Source organism: Danio aesculapii, chromosome 15 (assembly GCF_903798145.1).
Source record: "Danio aesculapii chromosome 15, fDanAes4.1, whole genome shotgun sequence".
NCBI lineage: Eukaryota > Metazoa > Chordata > Actinopteri > Cypriniformes > Danionidae > Danio > Danio aesculapii.
The window spans coordinates 1,402,622-1,423,080 of record NC_079449.1 but is presented as its reverse complement, the minus strand read 5'-3'; the positions used below and the strand labels follow the sequence as shown (position 1 = coordinate 1,423,080).

At 38.9% G+C, this 20,459-nt stretch overlaps 1 protein-coding gene across 1 annotated transcript; it reads left to right on the top strand.

Annotated features, from left to right (window-relative positions):
- Positions 1–1,159: 1,159 nt before the first annotated feature.
- LOC130241851 (coagulation factor X) lies at positions 1,160–19,152 on the top strand. Its single transcript, XM_056473816.1, has 9 exons — positions 1,160–1,278; positions 3,425–3,521; positions 7,976–8,139; positions 10,426–10,450; positions 11,545–11,658; positions 13,826–13,957; positions 14,664–14,950; positions 16,756–16,870; positions 18,546–19,152. The coding sequence occupies exons 2-9, from the start codon at positions 3,455–3,457 to the stop codon at positions 19,130–19,132; spliced, it is 1,491 nt and encodes a 496-aa protein (XP_056329791.1). The 5' UTR covers positions 1,160–1,278; positions 3,425–3,454; the 3' UTR covers positions 19,133–19,152.
- The last annotated feature ends 1,307 nt before the right edge of the window (positions 19,153–20,459 follow it).

Genomic DNA, 20,459 nt, shown 5'->3' with positions numbered 1-20,459 from the left:
TTTGCTTTATTGCATTGAAAAGTCTTAACAACCCTAATCCGACACTACTGACTAGAGCCGTAGTCTACCTCTAAAACACTACAGATAGCGTCTAATCAATAGTGTAGCTCTCGTCACGGAGAATGAAGCTCTTCAAACGTACTCTACAATTGGGGTGCTGCTTTCAGATGCGTATAATAATCCTGCGTGTAATAATATGAAGGATCACCGTTTGACAATATTAACACCTTCACTGTTTGTTCATTTGATTGCTTTGTTTGTTTGGTTGTTGTTTTTTTAAATACTGTAAATAATGAAACTACTGTAGATTAGAATGTGAATTAAAACATTCTTTTGCCCAAGTAGAAGTTGTGATTATTTTAGAAAATCATATTTAATTGTCATGTGCTTTCAGCTTACAGGAAAAAACTGAACCTGTTTAGTGATCATTTTCATAATTATTTGGTTAAGTTTGTACATCTTTATGTATATTATCACTTAAATTGACAGTAGATGTGTTTATAATGTTCTCTAACTCTCTGAATCTGACCCTTTCAGGCTTTGATCCTAATTGTGTGGTGTTTTGGTGACTGTCGCTTTAAATGCAAATGAGATTGAGCTCTTTTCAGAAGAGGGCGGAGCTACAAACACTTGTGTGTCAGCATATTGACAGATGTAAAACATCAGTGTGTGTGTGTTGTCAGTGCTGGTCAGGCCTACATGTGTGCTTCAGTGTGAGTGTGTGCTTCATGCTTCTGTCAGTCTATGTCGCTCCTGTTGCTGTTCATCCACATCTATAATCCTCTTAGTCTATGCTGACATTATCTTCAGCAGCTCAAACACTCTAATGGCTAATGGACAGACGGCTGCTTCTCACTCAGGGCTGCTGTTTATGCTAATGAGATGGAGAGATGGGCACTAGTGGGCGTGGCTTTCCCCCTCTGATGACACGTACAAAAGGAGAATGTCAATCAAAGTGTTTTATTCATCAAGTCTGATTATAATAATTATACTCAATACATTTTTACTATTAGAAGCTGGATAAACTCAGACAACTGTGCTTAAACCTCTTATAAAAGTCATTTTTGCATAATAAGTCCCCTTTAAAGGTGTGTGTGTGTTTTTGTGGGTGTGTGTAAACACAGTCTGTCTAAAGGTCAGTGTTGTAGTCCGGGACAAACAGTGATTTTGGAGTCTATAAAGCTGATCGCTGCTGTTTGTCGTAAGAGGAGATGTGAAAAACTGCTCAGAAACTGTAATAGAGTGAACGTCTTCAGGTGAAACGCTGAACTCAACAAGGTGAGTACTCTACCTGTGATCAAATATGAGTGCAGATCTGGAGTTTAATGTATTCTGCTTGAAGATCTTGAGCTTTTAATGTTGTTGTTCTTTCAGGGGGATTTATAAGACAGACATAATTAAGGCCTAAAGAGTCGGTCGTATGGGGTTTTGGAAAATAAAATCTTTTTTCTTCTTCAGTTTGTACGGTAGCTGTGCATCAGTGTGAATACAGTATTGAAAATTGAAATATTGTCTCTCTCTAAATCGCCTAAACGAGTCGTTACGTTTTTGACTCTTTGATCTACATCAGCTGGATGACAGTAATATATTTGCATAATCCCGCCTCCCCACACAATACAAGCACTGCATTGCATTTCACAAGTGAATGATAAAGGTTTGGTGTATTTTGAACACATATACAGCTTTTATTGAATTAATCCCGACTGTCTGACGTTACTTTGTTTTGCATCATCAGCTGAAACAATCATTAAGTACATTTGATCATATTTTACAGCCTGTCAGCATCAGTACGGACATATTGAATGATAACTATATCAGCGATGATGTGTGGTCATTGTCTGCCACTGTAAAGCATGTTAAAGCAGGATGAATTCTGATTAGCTGTCAGTGTTTTTTTATATTCAGTATAATACAGTGTGGATTTAGCCTTTGCTTATGAATTTACCCCATGGTTTAATTACAAATAAAACCAAAAATATACAGTTGAAGTCAGAGTTGTGAGCCCTCCTGAATGATTACCCCCCTGTGTTTTCCACCATTTTCTGTTTAACGGAGAAGATTGTTTTCAGCACATTTCTCACTATAACAGTTTTAATAACTCATTTCTAATAACTGATTCCTTTTATCTTTGCAGTAAATAATATTAGACTAGATATTCTTCAATTAAAAGTGACATTTAAAGGCTTCACTAGGTTAATTAGAGTAAAGTTAGGGTAATTAGGCAAGTCATTATATAACAGTGGTTTATTCTGGAGACAATCCAAAACTAATATTGCTGATGGGGGCTAATAATGACCTTAAAATGGGTTTAAACAATTAAAAACTGCTTTTATTCTAGCCAAAATAAAACAAATAAGACTTTCTCCAGAAGATGAAATACTGTGAAAGATTACTGAAACTGTTAAACACCGTTTGGGAAATATTTGGGAGGAAAAGACTCATGGGAGGGTGTATAATTTTGACTTCAACTGTTTACCGTATATACAATGCAATATCTACACTACCTGACAAAGGTCTTGTCATTGTGAGAGCAACAAATAATAACGGCTTCAAGTTGATCATTTGGAAAAGTGACAGAAGGTCGATGAATCATCTGCATCAATCATCACTAATACTGCAGAAGACCTACTGGAACCAGCATGGAGCCAAGATTCTCACAGACATCAGTCAAGTTTGGTGAAGGAGAAATCATGGTTTGGGTTACATTCAGTATAAGAGACGTGCGAGAGATCTGCAGAGTGGATGATCAACATCAACAGCCTGAGGTATCAACACATTTGTGCTGCCCATTACATTACAAACCACAGGAGAGGGCAAATTCTCCAGCAGGATAGCGCTCCTTCTCATACTTCAGCCTCCACATCAAATCTCCTGAAAGCAAAGAAGGTCAAGGTGCTCCAGGATTGGCCTGCCCAGTCACCAGACATGAACATTATTGAGCATGTCTGGGGTAAGATGGAGGAGGCGTTGAAGATGAACCCAAAGAGTCTTGATGAACTCTGGGAGTCCTGCAAGAAGGCTTTCTTTGCCATTCCAGATGACTTTATTAATCAGTGATTTGAGTCATTCAGAGATGTATGGATGCAGTCCTCCAAGCTCATGATGGAGTCAGACACAATATTCATTCTGTTTCCACTGCAGCATGAGCACATATTCTATACTGGACATTATTGAAGGTTCAGTGATGAGACTTCTGTCAGGTAGTGTATTTATAATCAGATTATGGTAAGCACAAACGTATAGAGCTTTATTACTTTAACCATAGATAGTAATTTGGAGTAATAATGAATTGTGAACATGTACCCAAAACATGGTTATTACATTTTTACTATATAAAAGCACGGCTCAATTTCATAAGGAAGTGAATCAGAAAGACAGTGTGAAATGGTCATTCAGTCTTGTTTTTCACTGATGTATCAAGCAGGATCTGTCCATCATATCTGCTGGTTTCTTGATGTCTGGATCGATGTTCTGGCTGATTATTCTCTTCATCCACCTGAGCTCCGCGCTTCACTCTTCAGGTGATCCTTTATCTGACAGCTAGCTTATATAAGGAATAGTCGAGGACATGGTACAAATAATGTACACCGAGGTGGTGATGTGCACAATTTTCTATCAATTCAATATTTAGATGTTGTATTTGAGGCATCTGTTCGATTTTGCAGTGATTTACAGTTTTTGTCAGTGGCTTTGGTGCATTTCTCACAACACTATCTACATCTGCACAACAGTTAATGCATTTCTCTAAACAGTCAGTCATCTGTGCACATCACAGCAGCAGTTTCTCATTCCTTCCAACAAACTGCGAATGCTTTTAACCATGCATCATCTGCTTTCATACGACTCTCTGCTGTTTATAACATTATTATCTGCTTATGTCATGTCAGTCAAAATGAACTAAACTTGTGAATGCTGAATAGTCACTCCATATAAAACTAACCGTCCTCATTTCATTACTGGAGTCATCACATACACAAATGTTGAACTAGCTGTCAAACTCTGTCAAGCTGATTTTATTAAAAAATTAATCTTTTTTTTCCTGAAAACATCTTCTAAATTGAACCCTTTGATGAATGATTTACTGACCGGTGTGTGTTGTAAGTTTAGTTCCAATATGTATTATTGTCTACAGTTGTGCACAGCTCTACCCAAAGAGAGTCTATGTGTGTTGTGAATAAGGGTGTGTTTATTCTTCTGCACAATGCTGTCAATACATTAGAATTGCAAAGAGCAAATGCAGTAAACATGTGAAACATACATATATTCAGTGTCTTACCTCATTAAATACAGTGATATTTACTGTAGTTTTGGTTGTGCAAATAGTATATAGTGCAGCATTTTCAGTGTCACCAAATTTGCATGTTCAGAGTAAACTGTGATAATGAACACATGACAGCCATTTGACCATCTTGTTCATAAACAATGGTGTCAGGACTCTTCATCTTGGTGACACTGACACTTTCATTGACATCAATACTTGCTTTTGAGGAATGAGCTCTCCATTTTGGGCAAGTGACACACTTTTGCAGGTTATCAGCTAGGTTCTGCAGTTTGTACTAATTGTTTTGTGAAACTGTCATGCAAAGTGTGGTTTATTTATAAACTAATTTCGAGAGGATCATGTGCTTGTGATCAACATGGCTGGCTCCTCATTAGCTCAGTAATCTATTAGATGATTACGGAGGCATTATAAATAACCAGAGCTTTTCACTACAGTTATCTTTGTCTTGAAGTTTCCCCCCTTTTTTCCGATAGCTAGCACTGTTGCCTTACAGCAAGAACACCGCGGGTCCAACCTCCTATTGGGTCAGTTGGCGTTTCTGTGCAGAGTTTGCATGTTCTCCCAGTGTTCGCGTGGGTTTCCCCTGGGTTCCCCGGTTTCCTCTCACCGTCCAAAAAACATACACCATAGCCAATCGACTAAACCAAATTATCACCCAAGACAACCCTAGTTTACACTTCTCACACGGCGACAAGCAGGGGAGTTCTCGAGACCTACCTGAGCTCGAACTCCCCTCTCGCTCTTTTAAAGGGAGGGAGCCCCAGGCTCAAGGATATTACGAGCTCAGGGCTCTCTCCCAGGACAGCATGCCAATTACACTTTATTGATTATCAGCTAAGTGTGAACTCTTGAATGTAAATAGTGTTGTAAGAAATGCACCAAAGCCACTGAAAAAAAACTAAGCAGAGGCTTTACTTTATATGCAGAATAAAGAGAGATGTTTTAAGATGCCTTTTCAAGTAAATCTGTGTTTTTGAAACTAATGAAGACAGCAGACGTCAATGATTTATGTTAATTATTGAGCCTGACATGTTTACAGTTTGAAAATATCATGAATGTTTCTTAAAATGAAACATATTGTGTTCAATGAGGGGGAAAGAGTTGTTGTTTTTTTACCCAGACATCAAAAAGAACATATTTCAGAGCATTAATCACAAAGTACGGTGATATTTTTATCCAAGGTTATTAAATTGTCAGAATCTTATAGCAGGTCATGCCTATGTACAGGTATTGTTCATTATTAGTTCATGTTAGTACATGCATTAACTAAAGGCCCGTTTCCACTGAGTGGTATGGTACGGTTCAGTTTGGTACGCTTTTATGGCCGTTTCCACTGTCAAAAAGCGTACCGAACCGAACCGTACCGTACCACTTTTTCGGCACCTTTTAGAAAGGGTACCAAACACGAGAAAGGGTACCAAAAGGCGGAGCTAGATGTGCAGCTGAACGCTATTGGTTTACAGAGATACGTCATTCGCTTACGCAACAAGCCAGAATGAAAACAAAACACCCGCCATGTTTGAAAAACACAGCGAGAGATTATAGCAGAATTATAAATGCATATAATAACGAGCCATGGTCGATCTGGGCTCAAACAAACCTTGTGGTCGTCTTGACGAATAGCCACAAAGCCAAGAAGAAGAGCAGATTTACCCTGTGCCCTGTAGTTTTTTACGAGCCAGTCTGAGGCGCGAGCGGTTTCGCTTTCTTGCTAGCGCTCGCGCGCGTCTAACATTATATCTGAAATAACAAACTTCTTGAGCTGATGATAATAACCTGCGCTTGATTATTGACGTGCTTTTGAAACCGGATCCTGTCAGACACTGACAAACGCGAGAGTGAAGCGTGAAGAAACAAAGGAGAAGCCGGAAAAAAGGAGCACATTATTATTCAGCAAACATGAACAACAAACATACCATCTATAACTATTATCCTCACATTGTGGACTAATATGAACCGGGAATGACGAAATTACTCTCTAACAGAGGCTACATGTGCTGCTGAAGATTACAGACACAGATAAGAGGTTTACACTGACTGTAGGCTATATTTTGTGTTGTTTTGAACCTAAATACTGACGAAATGTCTGCTATATGTAGTTCTTCTGTAGTTGGTAACATATCGGAGACTGTAAGGGGCTGTATGTGTTCATATATGTTCATTTATTTACTTATTTAATATAATTACAGACGTTACAGTAGGCTGTTTCGCACTGTCATTGATCTGCAGTTATAATCAACTCATGTTCACTGAAATGTTAGTAATAAACATTTATACAGAAGTATTTATGTGTGTAAAGCATCTGTTTTGTGAGAAGAGCTGCTCATATGATATGTAAGTGACCCATACAGTTTTACTGTACACATTTCCTACAGCGAGAATGACGTCGACTGAAACTTTCTGTCATACACCACGCCCACCAAAAGGGTACCCTTGGTAGTGGAAACTCAAGCCTGATAAAGGTGACCCGTACCAAACCGAACCGTACTGTACCGTACCAGTCAGTGGAAACGAGCCATAATGAAACCTAATTATAAAGTGTGACCATATACAGTTGAAGTCAACATGTTTCCCCCTCCCGTGATTTTTCTTTCCTCCCAAATATTTCCCAAATGATGTTGAACAGATTCAGGAATTTTTCACAGTATTTCCTCTAATATTTTTCCTTCTGGAGAAAGTCTTATGTGTTTCATTTCATCTAGAATAAAAGCAGTTTTTCATTGTTTTAAAGCAAGTTAAGGTTAATAATATTAGCCCCCTTAAGCAATATTAGATTTGGATTGTGGTTCTCAAAGGGATTTCCAAAATTCAAATCAATTGTATTAAACTATTAGAATGACCATATTTAATCCATAATTTACAAGATAAAAATAACAGTTTTAAACAGTAAAAAACAGCATGCAAGTGAAAAGCCATCAGCCTTTCAGTTCTTCTGTTTTTAATGGGATCAGTGTGTTTACGTTAGATTAACAAAACAGCAGGAGCCTCAGCTACAGCAGATGGATTTTCTAGCACCAGGTTACACTTTCTGATGGTAATCAAATACATAAAAAATCAATACAGGCCACAACTGAACATTGAGAATGATCTCAGATTAGCCATCTCCAAAACTAAACCAAGAATAGACTTGTGCTGAAAACATCGTGCCCACCAGTCTCATTAGGTGAGGGTAATATTAAAGTAAACAAATTAATAAATGACTGTGACATGATATGGTTGTTAGACTTGCACTTTTTTGTGTTGTCTAGAAGCTCCTGTTTATATAGACCTGCTGTTGTGTGTGCAGCGTTTGCATAATCATAATCACCTCAGAGGAATTTGGGAGTTGGGAGTCACTGGTATTGTTATTGTAGGGGTTGCAGGCTGAAAAGTTTGGGAACCCCTTGATTGACTGAACAAACCACTGTTATACAATGATTACCCTAACTTTACCCTAATTAACCTTGTTAAGCCTTTAAATGTCACTTTAAGCTGTATAGAAGTGTCTTGAAGAATATCTAGTCTAATATTATTTACTGTCATCATGACAAAGAGAAAATAAATCAGTTATTAGAGATGAGTTATTAAAACTATTATGATTAGAAATGCTAAATATCTCCGCTAAACAGAAATTGGTGAAAGAAATATACAGGAGGGCGAATAATTCTGACTCCAACTGTATGATTCTCTCCTAAAGTGTGTGTTGCTGTTCAGTGTTTCTGCAGAGGCGTGATGCGGTCAGTGTGTTCAGGATCAGGACTCGCAGAGCGAACACGTTTCTGGAGGAGATGAAGCCCGGGAGTCTGGAGCGCGAGTGTTATGAGGAGCTCTGCTCTCTGGAGGAGGCGGCCGAGATCTTCCAGAGCATGGAGAAGACGGTACTCAATTATTACAATTACACAGGCTGCTTTCACACCTAGATGTTTGCTTGGGAACCTGACGCTTCTGCCCCCTTAGCATGGTTCATTGGTGCATGTGAATTCAGCAATCGCACTCTGTGCTCTGAGATCAGCTGAGTGAGGTGGTTGAAACAAACTCTAGAGCGGTTCGGTTGTAGTGAGAAAGCAATATGTTCTAACGAACTACAAAACCTACAAAGCAGGCTACACCACAGCTTATTATAGATATGCATTAAGTATATATAATATATATGTACACACTACAGGTGGTTTGTCAAGCCCACTCACCTGTGGGCTTTTTTTTGAGATATGGAGTGATTGTTGAAAATGTCTGGTGCAAAACTGTTGTTTAAAGTCTCAGAGAGATGAAAGAGTGTGTTTTCTACAGGTGGTTTGTCAAGCCCACTCACCTATGTGAGGCGCACTCAGAATTGCAGAATGTTTTAAGGCTGTTGTGTCACGTGGTGTTGGGGGTGGGGGGCATTTGTCCTTAGTACAGCTATGCAAATAAATAATTGAAATACATTAGTGCACTATTGGGTGGCATGGAAGTCTCAGACACCTGAGGTATCAAATTATGTTGTGTAATTATTTTTTGGCCCCAGTTCAAGTCCTATGAATCATTTTGATTTGAAGACTGTGTAGTTCTGTGTGTGCGTAAGGTCTTTGACAATGTTTTGGTTTCTGAGTTCTAGAAGGATAAAACATCCAGTTCTGAAAAATGCTAATAATAATGTAGTCATCTATGACATCATCATGTTACATCAAACAGCTGAGTGACACTATGACATCATCATGTTACATCAAACAGCTGAGTGACACTATGACATCATCATGTTACATCACACAGCTGAGTGACACTATGACATCATCGTGTTACATCAAACAGCTGAGTGACACTATGACATCATCATGTTACATCAAACAGCTGAGTGACACTATGACATCATCGTGTTACATCAAACAGCTGAGTGACACTATGACATCATCATGTTACATCAAACAGCTGAGTGACACTATGACATCATCATGTTACATCAAACAGCTGAGTGACACTATGACATCATCGTGTTACATCAAACAGCTGAGTGACACTATGACATCATCATGTTACATCACACAGCTGAGTGACACTATGACATCATCGTGTTACATCAAACAGCTGAGTGACACTATGACATCATCATGTTACATCACACAGCTGAGTGACACTATGACATCATCGTGTTACATCAAACAGCTGAGTGACACTATGACATCATCATGTTACATCAAACAGCTGAGTGACACTATGACATCATCATGTTACATCACACAGCTGAGTGACACTATGACATCATCGTGTTACATCAAACAGCTGAGTGACACTATGACATCATCATGTTACATCAAACAGCTGAGTGACACTATGACATCATCATGTTACATCAAACAGCTGAGTGACACTACGACATCATCATGTTACATCAAACAGCTGAGTGACACTATGACATCATCATGTTACATCAAACAGCTGAGTGACACTACGACATCATCATGTTACATCAAACAGCTGAGTGACACTATGACATCATCATGTTACATCAAACAGCTGAGTGACACTATGACATCATCATGTTACATCAAACAGCTGAGTGACACTATGACATCATCATGTTACATCAAACAGCTGAGTGACACTATGACATCATCATGTTACATCAAACAGCTGAGTGACACTATGACATCATCATGTTACATCAAACAGCTGAGTGACACTATGACATCATCGTGTTACATCACACAGCTGAGTGACACTATGACATCATCATGTTACATCAAACAGCTGAGTGACACTATGACATCATCATGTTACATCAAACAGCTGAGTGACACTATGACATCATCATGTTACATCAAACAGCTGAGTGACACTATGACATCATCGTGTTACATCAAACAGCTGAGTGACACTACGACATCATCATGTTACATCAAACAGCTGAGTGACACTATGACATCATCATGTTACATCAAACAGCTGAGTGACACTATGACATCATCATGTTACATCAAACAGCTGAGTGACACTATGACATCATCGTGTTACATCAAACAGCTGAGTGACACTATGACATCATCATGTTACATCAAACAGCTGAGTGACACTATGACATCATCATGTTACATCAAACAGCTGAGTGACACTATGACATCATCATGTTACATCACACAGCTGAGTGACATCATCACTGTTGTCTGACTTTAATCTTCGTGTTCTTTCAGATGGAGTTCTGGTACAGATACAAGAGTAAGTGTTGAGACTAAATGAATATCTGTGTGTATATTATAATAATGCATTTAATATTTGAAGATTTAATGGAAAAAATTGTTTAAATAAGAATTGATAATTATTTTGTTTTGTTTATTTTATGTGAAGTAATGTATTTTAGTGGTGTTAGTGTTTGTTAATAATTTAATTAAGTTAATAAAGTGTTGCTTATTTCATGATATATTCACATGTAAATATTTAATGGAAAAGAATTTAAATATTGTGTAACAAACCGCTCCTACTGCACCCAAACCGCTCTGAGCTGGGATTGAACCGGCGATTCTTCGTATGGAATTCAGTTGCTTTAACAATGAGGCTAAAGACCATGACCTCTGGCGTCTGTCACTAGGTCAGAGGAGTGAGGTTTACCTGAATAGCACTTCGCTAGTTGGCATCTGTTACAGTTGCCTTGGCAAAAAGTCTCTTAGTCTCTTTATTAATCAGGGGTTGCCACAGCGGAATGAACCGCCAACTTATCCAACATATATTTTACGCAGTGGATGCCCTTCCAGCTGCAACCCATCTCTGGGAAACAAAATATTTTTATGATGTTTATTTTATGTGAAGTAATGCATTTTAACAGTGCTAGTTTTAGTTAATAATTATGTTGCTTATTTAATGATATATTCACATTAAATATTTAAAAGGGAAAATAGAAAAGCTAAAATAATCCACTATTTTATTTTATTTCAATGAATGTGAAGTATATTTCAAGAAATGCCATTTATGGTGTTAGATTTACATCATTTTACACCGCAATATGATCTTCTTGAAGAACATTTTTAGATATTATGTCTTTTCCTTTGTGATTTACTCTTGATTTATTTTAGTAGGTACTGCTCAGAATCACTATGCTGTTTATTTTGACATAAATACATCTGTGATGATGAATGGACATATTCCACCAATGTTTTGACATTTTATTTTCTCAGAATGTACTTTAAATCAAACCCTTGCATTGAATTTGCTCTCTGCATGCATTAATTCACATTAGTATTTTAATTTGATGCCTGTGACATTGCAGTTTCTGAAGCATCATATGGAGGCATTGTGACTGAGTTGATGTGTTTCAGATCTGAATCTGTGTCGCTTTAACCCGTGTCAGAATGGAGGAATGTGCAGAGAAAACCGCGGCTTACAGGAGTGTCTCTGTCCTCCACTATACAGCGGCACAAACTGTGAAACAGGTTCACTTTTCTTCACTTATTCCAGCATGCACATGATCTGGGCTTGTTAAGAATTGGTCAAAATCTCGAAATAACAAGAAGATCTGATCTAAATTATGGAGAAATACAAAATAAAAGCAAATATAAATCGTGCAATGTTAATGCTACAAATACACTACGTGACAAAAGTCTTGTTGCCTCTCCAAGTTTTAGGATCAACAAATAATAACTCGAATTCTAGTTGATCATTTGGTATCAGAAGTGGTTTATATGAAAGGCAAAGGCCTCTAGATCTGTTGTGGTGATTCTATAGTTACCATGGTAACACAACAACTATAGTAATTGATCTGTTGTGGTGATTCTTTAGTTGCTATGGTAACACAACAACTATAGTAATTGATCTGTTGTTGGGTTTCTGAAGTTGCTATAGTAACACATCAACTATAGTAATTGATCTGTTGTAGTGATTCTATAGTTACCATGGTAACACATCAACTATAGTAATTGATCTGTTGGGGTGATTCTTTAGTTGCTATGGTAACACAACAACTATAGTGATTGATCTGTTGTTGTGATTCTGTAGTTGCTATAGTAACTCATCAACTATAGTAATTGATCTGTTGTGGTGATTCTTTAGTTGCTATGGTAACACAACAACTATAGTAATTGATCTGTTGTTGGGTTTCTGAAGTTGCTATAGTAACACATCAACTATAGTAATTGATCTGTTGTAGTGATTCTATAGTTACCATGGTTACACATCAACTATAGTAATTGATCTGTTGTGGTGATTCTTTAGTTGCTATGGTAACACAACAACTATAGTAATTGATCTGTTGTTGGGTTTCTGAAGTTGCTATAGTAACACATCAACTATAGTAATTGATCTGTTGGGGTGATTCTTTAGTTGCTATGGTAACACAACAACTATAGTGATTGATCTGTTGTTGTGATTCTGTAGTTGCTATAGTAACTCATCAACTATAGTAATTGATCTGTTGGGGTGATGCTTTAGTTGCTATGGTAACACAACAACTATAGTAATTGATCTGTTGTTGTGATTCTGTAGTTGCTATAGTAACTCATCAACTATAGTAATTGATCTGTTGTGGTGATTCTTTAGTTGCTATGGTAATGCAACAACTATAGAAATGACCCAATATTGTAATTTTCTACAACTTAAACGCATATTATACTACAATACATCACAGTTCACTGTAGTAAAAACTAAAGTAGACTAAAGTATTTAACACCGTTTATCAGGTAACTGTAATTACTGCTACAGTGTGCAGTGAATTCACTAAAGTATCTGCTATAAATGAGGACAGTATTTTATCATCTGGCTTCAGCAGCAGACGTTGACTGTACTGTGTTGTGCTTGTGTGTTCAGAAGTGTCTGACTGTTCTGTGTTGTGTTTGTGTGTTCAGAAGTGTCTGACTGTTCTGTGTTGTGTTTGTGTGTTCAGAAGTGTCTGACTGTTCTGTGTTGTGTTTGTGTGTTCAGAAGTGTCTGACTGTTCTGTGTCGTGTTTGTGTGTTCAGAAGTGTCTGACTGTTCTGTGTTGTGTTTGTGTGTTCAGAAGTGTCTGACTGTACTGTGTTGTGTTTGTGTGTTCAGAAGTGTCTGACTGTACTGTGTTGTGTTTGTGTGTTCAGAAGTGTCTGACTGTACTGTGTCGTGTTTGTGTGTTCAGAAGTGTCTGACTGTACTGTGTTGTGTTTGTGTGTTCAGAAGTGTCTGACTGTACTGTATTGTGTTTGTGTGTTCAGAAGTGTCTGACTGTTCTGTGTCGTGTTTGTGTGTTCAGAAGTGTCTGACTGTACTGTGTTGTGTTTGTGTGTTCAGAAGTGTCTGACTGTACTGTGTTGTGTTTGTGTGTTCAGAAGTGTCTGATTGTACTGTGTCGTGTTTGTGTGTTCAGAAGTGTCTGACTGTACTGTGTTGTGCTTGTGTGTTCAGAAGTGTCTGACTGTACTGTGTTGTGTTTGTGTGTTCAGAAGTGTCTGACTGTACTGTGTCGTGTTTGTGTGTTCAGAAGTGTCTGACTGTACTGTGTTGTGTTTGTGTGTTCAGAAGTGTCTGACTGTACTGTGTTGTGTTTGTGTGTTCAGAAGTGTCTGACTGTACTGTGTTGTGTTTGTGTGTTCAGAAGTGTCTGACTGTACTGTGTCGTGTTTGTGTGTTCAGAAGTGTCTGACTGTAAGTATAAGAACGGCGGGTGTCTGCATTACTGCAGTCAGTCTGAGACAGCAGGTGTGGAGTGCAGCTGTGCAGATGGATATCAGCTGGATGAAGATGGACACAGCTGCAGTCCAGCAGGTACAAACACACCAACACCTGTCTGTCTGTCTGTCTGTCTGTGTTTGTGTGTGTCTTTGACTGACAATTCACTGCTTAGACTCTGAGGTTGTTTATGTTAGCATATATTGTTGAAGTGAAATAAATAGTTAGTGTGTTTCTCTTATGGGTTAATCTTTTAAACACACCCAAAAACATAATGCAGGTAAAGTCTTTTGTAAGACCTGTATTTCATTTCAAAACCGGTGAGCTAACACAGCCCTGCGGAGCTCCTGTACTCAGAAATTTTGGTTCAGAAATTGTTCCATTAACACTAACCTGCTGTCTACGATCAATTAAAAAAAGAGTAATACCATTTAATTAATAATAGATGAACTTTAAAATCATTTAGCTTTTTAAATTAAGATGTGGCTGCAACATATTAAAAGCTGAACTGAAGTCATCAAATAAAAGTCGTGCATATGAGCTTGGGTCCTCTAAATGTTTATTAATATGAAGAGTCACTGCTATCATAGCATCATCTCCAGCCATAATAAAGTGGCCGGTGAGTGTGTGTGTGTGTGTCTACAGATTTTCAGATAACATTCTTATCTTCAATGATCTGTAATTGTTTTGGGAGGGGTGAAATTTTCCTTTATTCCTATTTATTGTTCATACTGTAAATAGTGTACATTCTGAGCAGCTCCAGCTCTCTCTCTGTGTGTGTGTGCTTGCATTTGTGTGTTAGTGCAGTATCCCTGTGGGAAGCAGTGGACTGGAGGCATCATGTCACGCTCACTGGATGATGTAGGCCACACCAATGCTGATCATGCAAACCACACCCACTCCTCAATAAGCCCCTCCCATCCATTACATCACAACAAGAGTGCCCTGGAAAACTCGACTCACCCAAACCAAACCGAACTCGCTTCACCAGACCAGCTATTGGACCCAGGAAGTGACATCATGGGAGGAAATGAAGACTCGCGTATTGTTGGAGGGCAGCTGCAGCGACAGGGCGGGAGTCCATGGCAGGTCAGAGAAATGACTACTGCTTATTTATTTATGTTCAATGTATTAGAATTTTTATTATTGTTATTATTATGGGTTGCACTTCCTGTTTGGGGAACTTCTATTCAAAAGAACTGAAAGGAAACAGATCAAATTATAAAGTTTCACCGCAAATAATTTATATACAAAGCAAAAATTAATCAGACACCAGGATGAACTTATATATATATATATATATATATATATATATATATATATATATATATATATATATATATATATATATATAAAAGTAAAAACCAAGCAAACTTACATTAAACACAAAACAATTGGACTAAAACTAGTTTCACTAAAAAAGCAAAGTAAGGGATAACTTTTAATTTTCATGTCGTTTAATTAGCTACTTATAATATACAGTTACCGGCCACTTTATTAGGTACACCTTACTAGTACCGGGTCGGACCCCCTTTTGCCTTCAGAACTGCCTTAATGCTTGGTGGCGTCGATTCAACAAGCTACTGGAAATATTCCTGAGAGATTTTGCTCCATATTGACATGATAGCATCACACAGTTGCTGCAGATTTGTCGGCTGCACATCCATGATGCCAATCTCCCGTTCCACCACATCCCAAAGGTGCTCTATTGGATTGAGCTCTGGTGACTGTGGAGGCCATTTGAGTACAGTGAACTCATTGTCATGTTCAAGAAACCAGTCTGAGATGATTGGTGCTTTATGACATGGTGCGTTATCCTGCTGGAAGTAGCCATCAGAAGATGGAGACACTGTGCTCATAAAGAGATGGACATGGTCAGCAACAATACTCAGGTAGGCTGTGGCGTTGACACCATGCTCAATTGGTACTAATGGACCCAAAGTGTGCCAAGAAAATCTCCCTACACCATTACACCACCACCAGCAGCCTGAACCGCTGATACAAGACAGGATGGATCCATGCTTTCATGTTGTTGATGCCAAATTCTGAGCCGAGCATCTGAATGTGTCAGCAGAAATGGAGACTCATCAGACCAGGCAACGTTTCTCCAATCTTCTACTGTCAAGTTTTGGTGAGCCTGTGTGAATTGTAGCCTCAGTTTCCTGTTCTTAGCTGACAGGAGCGGCACCCGGTGTGGTCTTCTGCTGCTGTAGCCCATCCGCCTCAAGGTTGGACGTGTTGTGTGTTCAGAGATGCTCTTCTGCAGACCTCGGTTGTAACGAGTGCTTATTTGATATACTGTTGCCTTTCTATCAGCTGGAACCAGTCTGGCCATTCTCCTCTGACCTCTGGCATCAACAAGGCATTTAAACCCACAGAACTGCCGCTCACTGGATATTTCCTCTTTGTCAGATCATTCTCTGTAAACACTAGAAATGGTTGTGCGTGAAAATCCCAGTAGATCAGCAGTTTCTGAAATACTCAGACCAGCCCGTTTGACACCAACAACCATGCCATGTTCAAAGTCACTTAAATCCCCTTTCTTCCCCATTCTGATGCTCAGTCTGAACAGCAGCAGATCGTCTTGATCATTTCTACATGCCTAAATGCATTGAGCTGCTGCCATGTGATTGGCTGATTAGAAATGTGCATTAACGAGCAGTTGGACAGGTGTACCTAATAAAGTGGCCGGTGAGTGTACTTGCCTTAAATAATGCACATACATTCAAAAGTTCTGTATGAATAATTTCAGAGAAATATATATACTGTATAATTTGCAGAATAATTTTATTTTTCAACTGAAGAAGAACATTGATATAATTTCTTGAGCTGATAAATTATCTTATAAATATGTCTATCAGTGTCTCCTGAATGAATGAATGAATGGTCTGCAGGTTCTTCTTCGGCGTGAGGATGAGTATGGTTTCTGTGGTGGTTCTCTGATTAATCAGCGCTGGGTGATAACAGCAGCTCACTGTCTGCAGCAAACACCACACCACATCACCATCGGTGGGTGCACACACTCACTTTACAAACACTTCAGTAATCCAGTCAAAAATACAGGAAAACCTGTGAAACATTTCACACTGTAAAACATGCAGGGCTCCACACAGCTCATTCATGTTGCCCCAACACAAATCTCAACTTTAATTCAAGAGGATTGAATGTACAAAAATTAAGTTGTCCCCAAAAAATCTAAAGGATTGAGTTGTTTCAGCTCATTTTAAATTGGTTTGAACATACATGCTTTAAGATGCATCACATATATTTTAATGTACCCACATGAAAAAATACTATAGTAATTTGAAGTTTTTGAACCATACTATAGTAAAGTGTATTATACTGCATATGTTATAGTATATGTTAATAGCTCTGATGATTGCAGCATTCTGTAGTATAAACTATAGTGATCTGATCAACTTTTTACTACAGTAAACTGTTTTTTATTGTAGTATAATTTATCTTATATTTGTATTGAGTCATTTGTTTATATTAGTATAATTGTTTTGTTGCCATAGCAACTGTAGAATCACCACAACAGATCAATTACTGTAATTGTTGTTACCATAGCAACTATAGAATCAACACAACAGCTCAATTACTATAATTATTGTGTTACCATAGCAACTATAGAATCAACCCAACAGATCAATTACTACAGTTGTTTTGTTACCATGGCAACTGTATAATCACCATCACAGACCAATTACTATAGTTGTTTTGTTACCATATCAACTATAGAATCACCACAACAGATCAGTTACTATAGTTTTTGTTACCATAGCAACTAAAGAATCACCACCACAGACCAATTACTATAGTTGTTTTGTTACCATAGCAACTGTAGAATCACCACAACAGATCAGTTACAACAGTTTTTGTTACCATAGCAACTAAAGAATCACCACCACAGATCAGTTACTACAGTTTTTGTTACTAAAGAATCACCACCACAGACCAATTACTATAGTTGTTTTGTTACCATAGCAACTATAGAATCACCACAACAGATCAGTTACTACAGTTTTTGTTACCATAGCAACTAAAGAATCACAAACCAATTACTATAGTTGTTATCTGTGACTATATTCACTTTTACTTTAACATGATCAATTCAGTCAGCAGTCAAAATTTACTAATGCGCATTTTTTATACAAATCTTAACATGCATATGAGAAAAATCTATTAAATGAGACCATTTGAATCGAATATTAGCAAAATGATCATATTTACACCACCAGTATAACGTGTAAGCCATGGAGATGTGCTTGTACAACACAATACATGTGTTATAAAAGTGATTATAATCAAATGACCCTTGAATTTTTTCAAAAATAGAGCTTTAGTAAAAACAGAGCACTGACGTACATATATTTCAACGTTAAATCAGCCCCAGAAATAATCTGCATGAGCGTCCCGAGGGAGGAGGGGGGCGTAAATGGCCCATGGGCCAGCAGTTTGAGAGCCCTGAACTATAGTATTTGATTTATTCATGTGGGAAAATTGCCAAGCACATGCTGTTGACTTTATTCTGCAATGAGGAAGTGTGCTGGTTTATTGTGATTGTTTTAGAACTTCCTTTTTTGTTTTTCATGTCAAAACAAAAAAGGTCAAATCTTTAAAACAATAAAGAAATGAAAAATAAATGTAGATTTGTTTGTTTTTACTTACTGTTTCCTCACAGGAGACTACGACAAAATGCGCCCGGATAAAGACGAGCAGAAGATCACAGTGGAGAAGATCATCCCTCACCCTCACTATCACGAGTACACCTTCGACAGTGACATCGCACTGCTGTACCTGTCCTCCGCGGTGACCCTGGGCCCCTTCGCATCTCCAGCCTGCCTTCCAGACGCAAACCTGGCGGAGCGTCTGATGAAGCCCGGAGAGCAGGGTCTGGTGAGCGGATGGGGCTCCACACACTTCCTGCAGCGCTCGTCCCGCTTCCTGCGCAAGGTGCAGCTTCCGGTGGTGGAGCAGAAGAGCTGCATCAACTCCACCGAGCAGATCATCACCGATAACATGTTCTGTGCTGGATTCCTGATGGAGGAGATGGACGCCTGCACTGGAGACAGCGGCGGGCCCTTTATAGTCAACTACCGCGGCACCTGGTTCCTCACCGGTGTGGTCAGCTGGGGCGAGAGGTGCGCCGCGCAGGGGAAATACGGCGTTTATACTCGACTCGGAAACTATTTATCCTGGATACAAGAGGAGATGAGGAAAGAGGAAAAGCAGAGTGGCGTGACCACAGAGAACTTGACTTCTAGTTAATCATTTGTAAAAGTGTCAGAAGGCGGATTTATATATATATATATATATATATATATATATATATATATATATATAAAGGGTGTCACGATCCTCCAAATCCTTGATTGGATTACATTTTCGATTCTAAAGTCACGATTCAATTTTCGATTTAAAGAATCTGTCAGAATCTGCCAGTGTAACGGAGGCCAGCTAGTAAGTGCTGTGCAGGTAAACCTCACTCCTCTGACCTCTAAAGGTGCTCTAGCGACAGACACTAGAGGCCTTGGTCTTTAGCCTACTTGGTAGAGCACCCGACTCCCATGTGGAAGGTCGTTGGTTCAATACCAGCTTGGAGCGAGTTGGGTGATGTAGGAGATGCCCTGCCATGTTAGTTATGCTGCCGGTGGAATAATGTGGTATATGTACTAGGGTTGGGCGATGTCTACCAAATTGGCATCGTAGATGTCTAATATGAAACATCGTGATGGACGATGGCATCGTCGTCATAGGCGGCGGTGAATTAATTATGAATAATTATTTAATTCATAACGAATTAATTATTTGTAGCCTACGGTTTAAACTACCTGACCTGCATGGTCTTTGTTTTACGCATAAACAAATCAGACAGTAAATGAATAAAGGTAAGTTACACACATAATTACCACCTGTCAATCACTTTTTCCGCGGGACGCGTGAATAGGCAGAGTGATCTGTGTTATAATGGCGTCGGTTAAAAAAAAGGTGCACAACCAACAGTATCTGAGGTGTTTGCTAAAATGACTAAGTACAAGTGTGAAAGTGAAAGATTGAAGCAGTCTCCTGACCGCTGACTGCCTGGACCCGCTGTCTCGAGCGCATGACAGTGTGTGTGCGTGCCAGTGTGTGTGCGTTCACGTGATGTGCGTTTTCAGCGGTAGTGAGGAAGAAGGGCTGCTCAGAAATGCAAAACGCCAGTGTGCATGTGGATCGTTGTCTTTCTAAAATGCCATTTAAAAACGAAGACGTATTAGTGTAAACAGGACCGTGTGGATTTTTCGCAAGCGGATTTGCAACGGGGGTGGGGCGGAGGATCGCGATGCCGGCATCGTCTATCGGCCCAACCCTAATAAGTACATAGCAGAGCTTGCAAACTGTTTTTTTTTTTGTCAACAACAAGAACGTTGTCAACATAACTCACTGGAAATCCAAAATACTTCCACACCGGCGACTTCATTGAAAGAGGAGAGGGTTTAAGTTCTATCGACAGGTCTCCTGCGTCTGCAGAACAAGCGTGTTTTTTCCGCTTAGCAAGCCAAGCTGATGTGACATGGGGGCGTGGCTGTATCGACGATTCCATTTTTGATTCGAT

What these genes read in the sequence shown, in the direction of transcription:
- LOC130241851 (XM_056473816.1), top strand. Translation starts at nt 3,455, where the DNA reads ATGTCTGGATCGATGTTCTGGCTGATTATTCTCTTCATCCACCTGAGC. An exon ending in CTCCGCGCTTCACTCTTCAG is followed by an intron (nt 3,522 to 7,975) that starts GTGATCCTTTAT and finishes GTTGCTGTTCAG; the next exon opens with TGTTTCTGCAGAGGCGTGAT. An exon ending in ACACAGCTGCAGTCCAGCAG is followed by an intron (nt 13,958 to 14,663) that starts GTACAAACACAC and finishes TTTGTGTGTTAG; the next exon opens with TGCAGTATCCCTGTGGGAAG.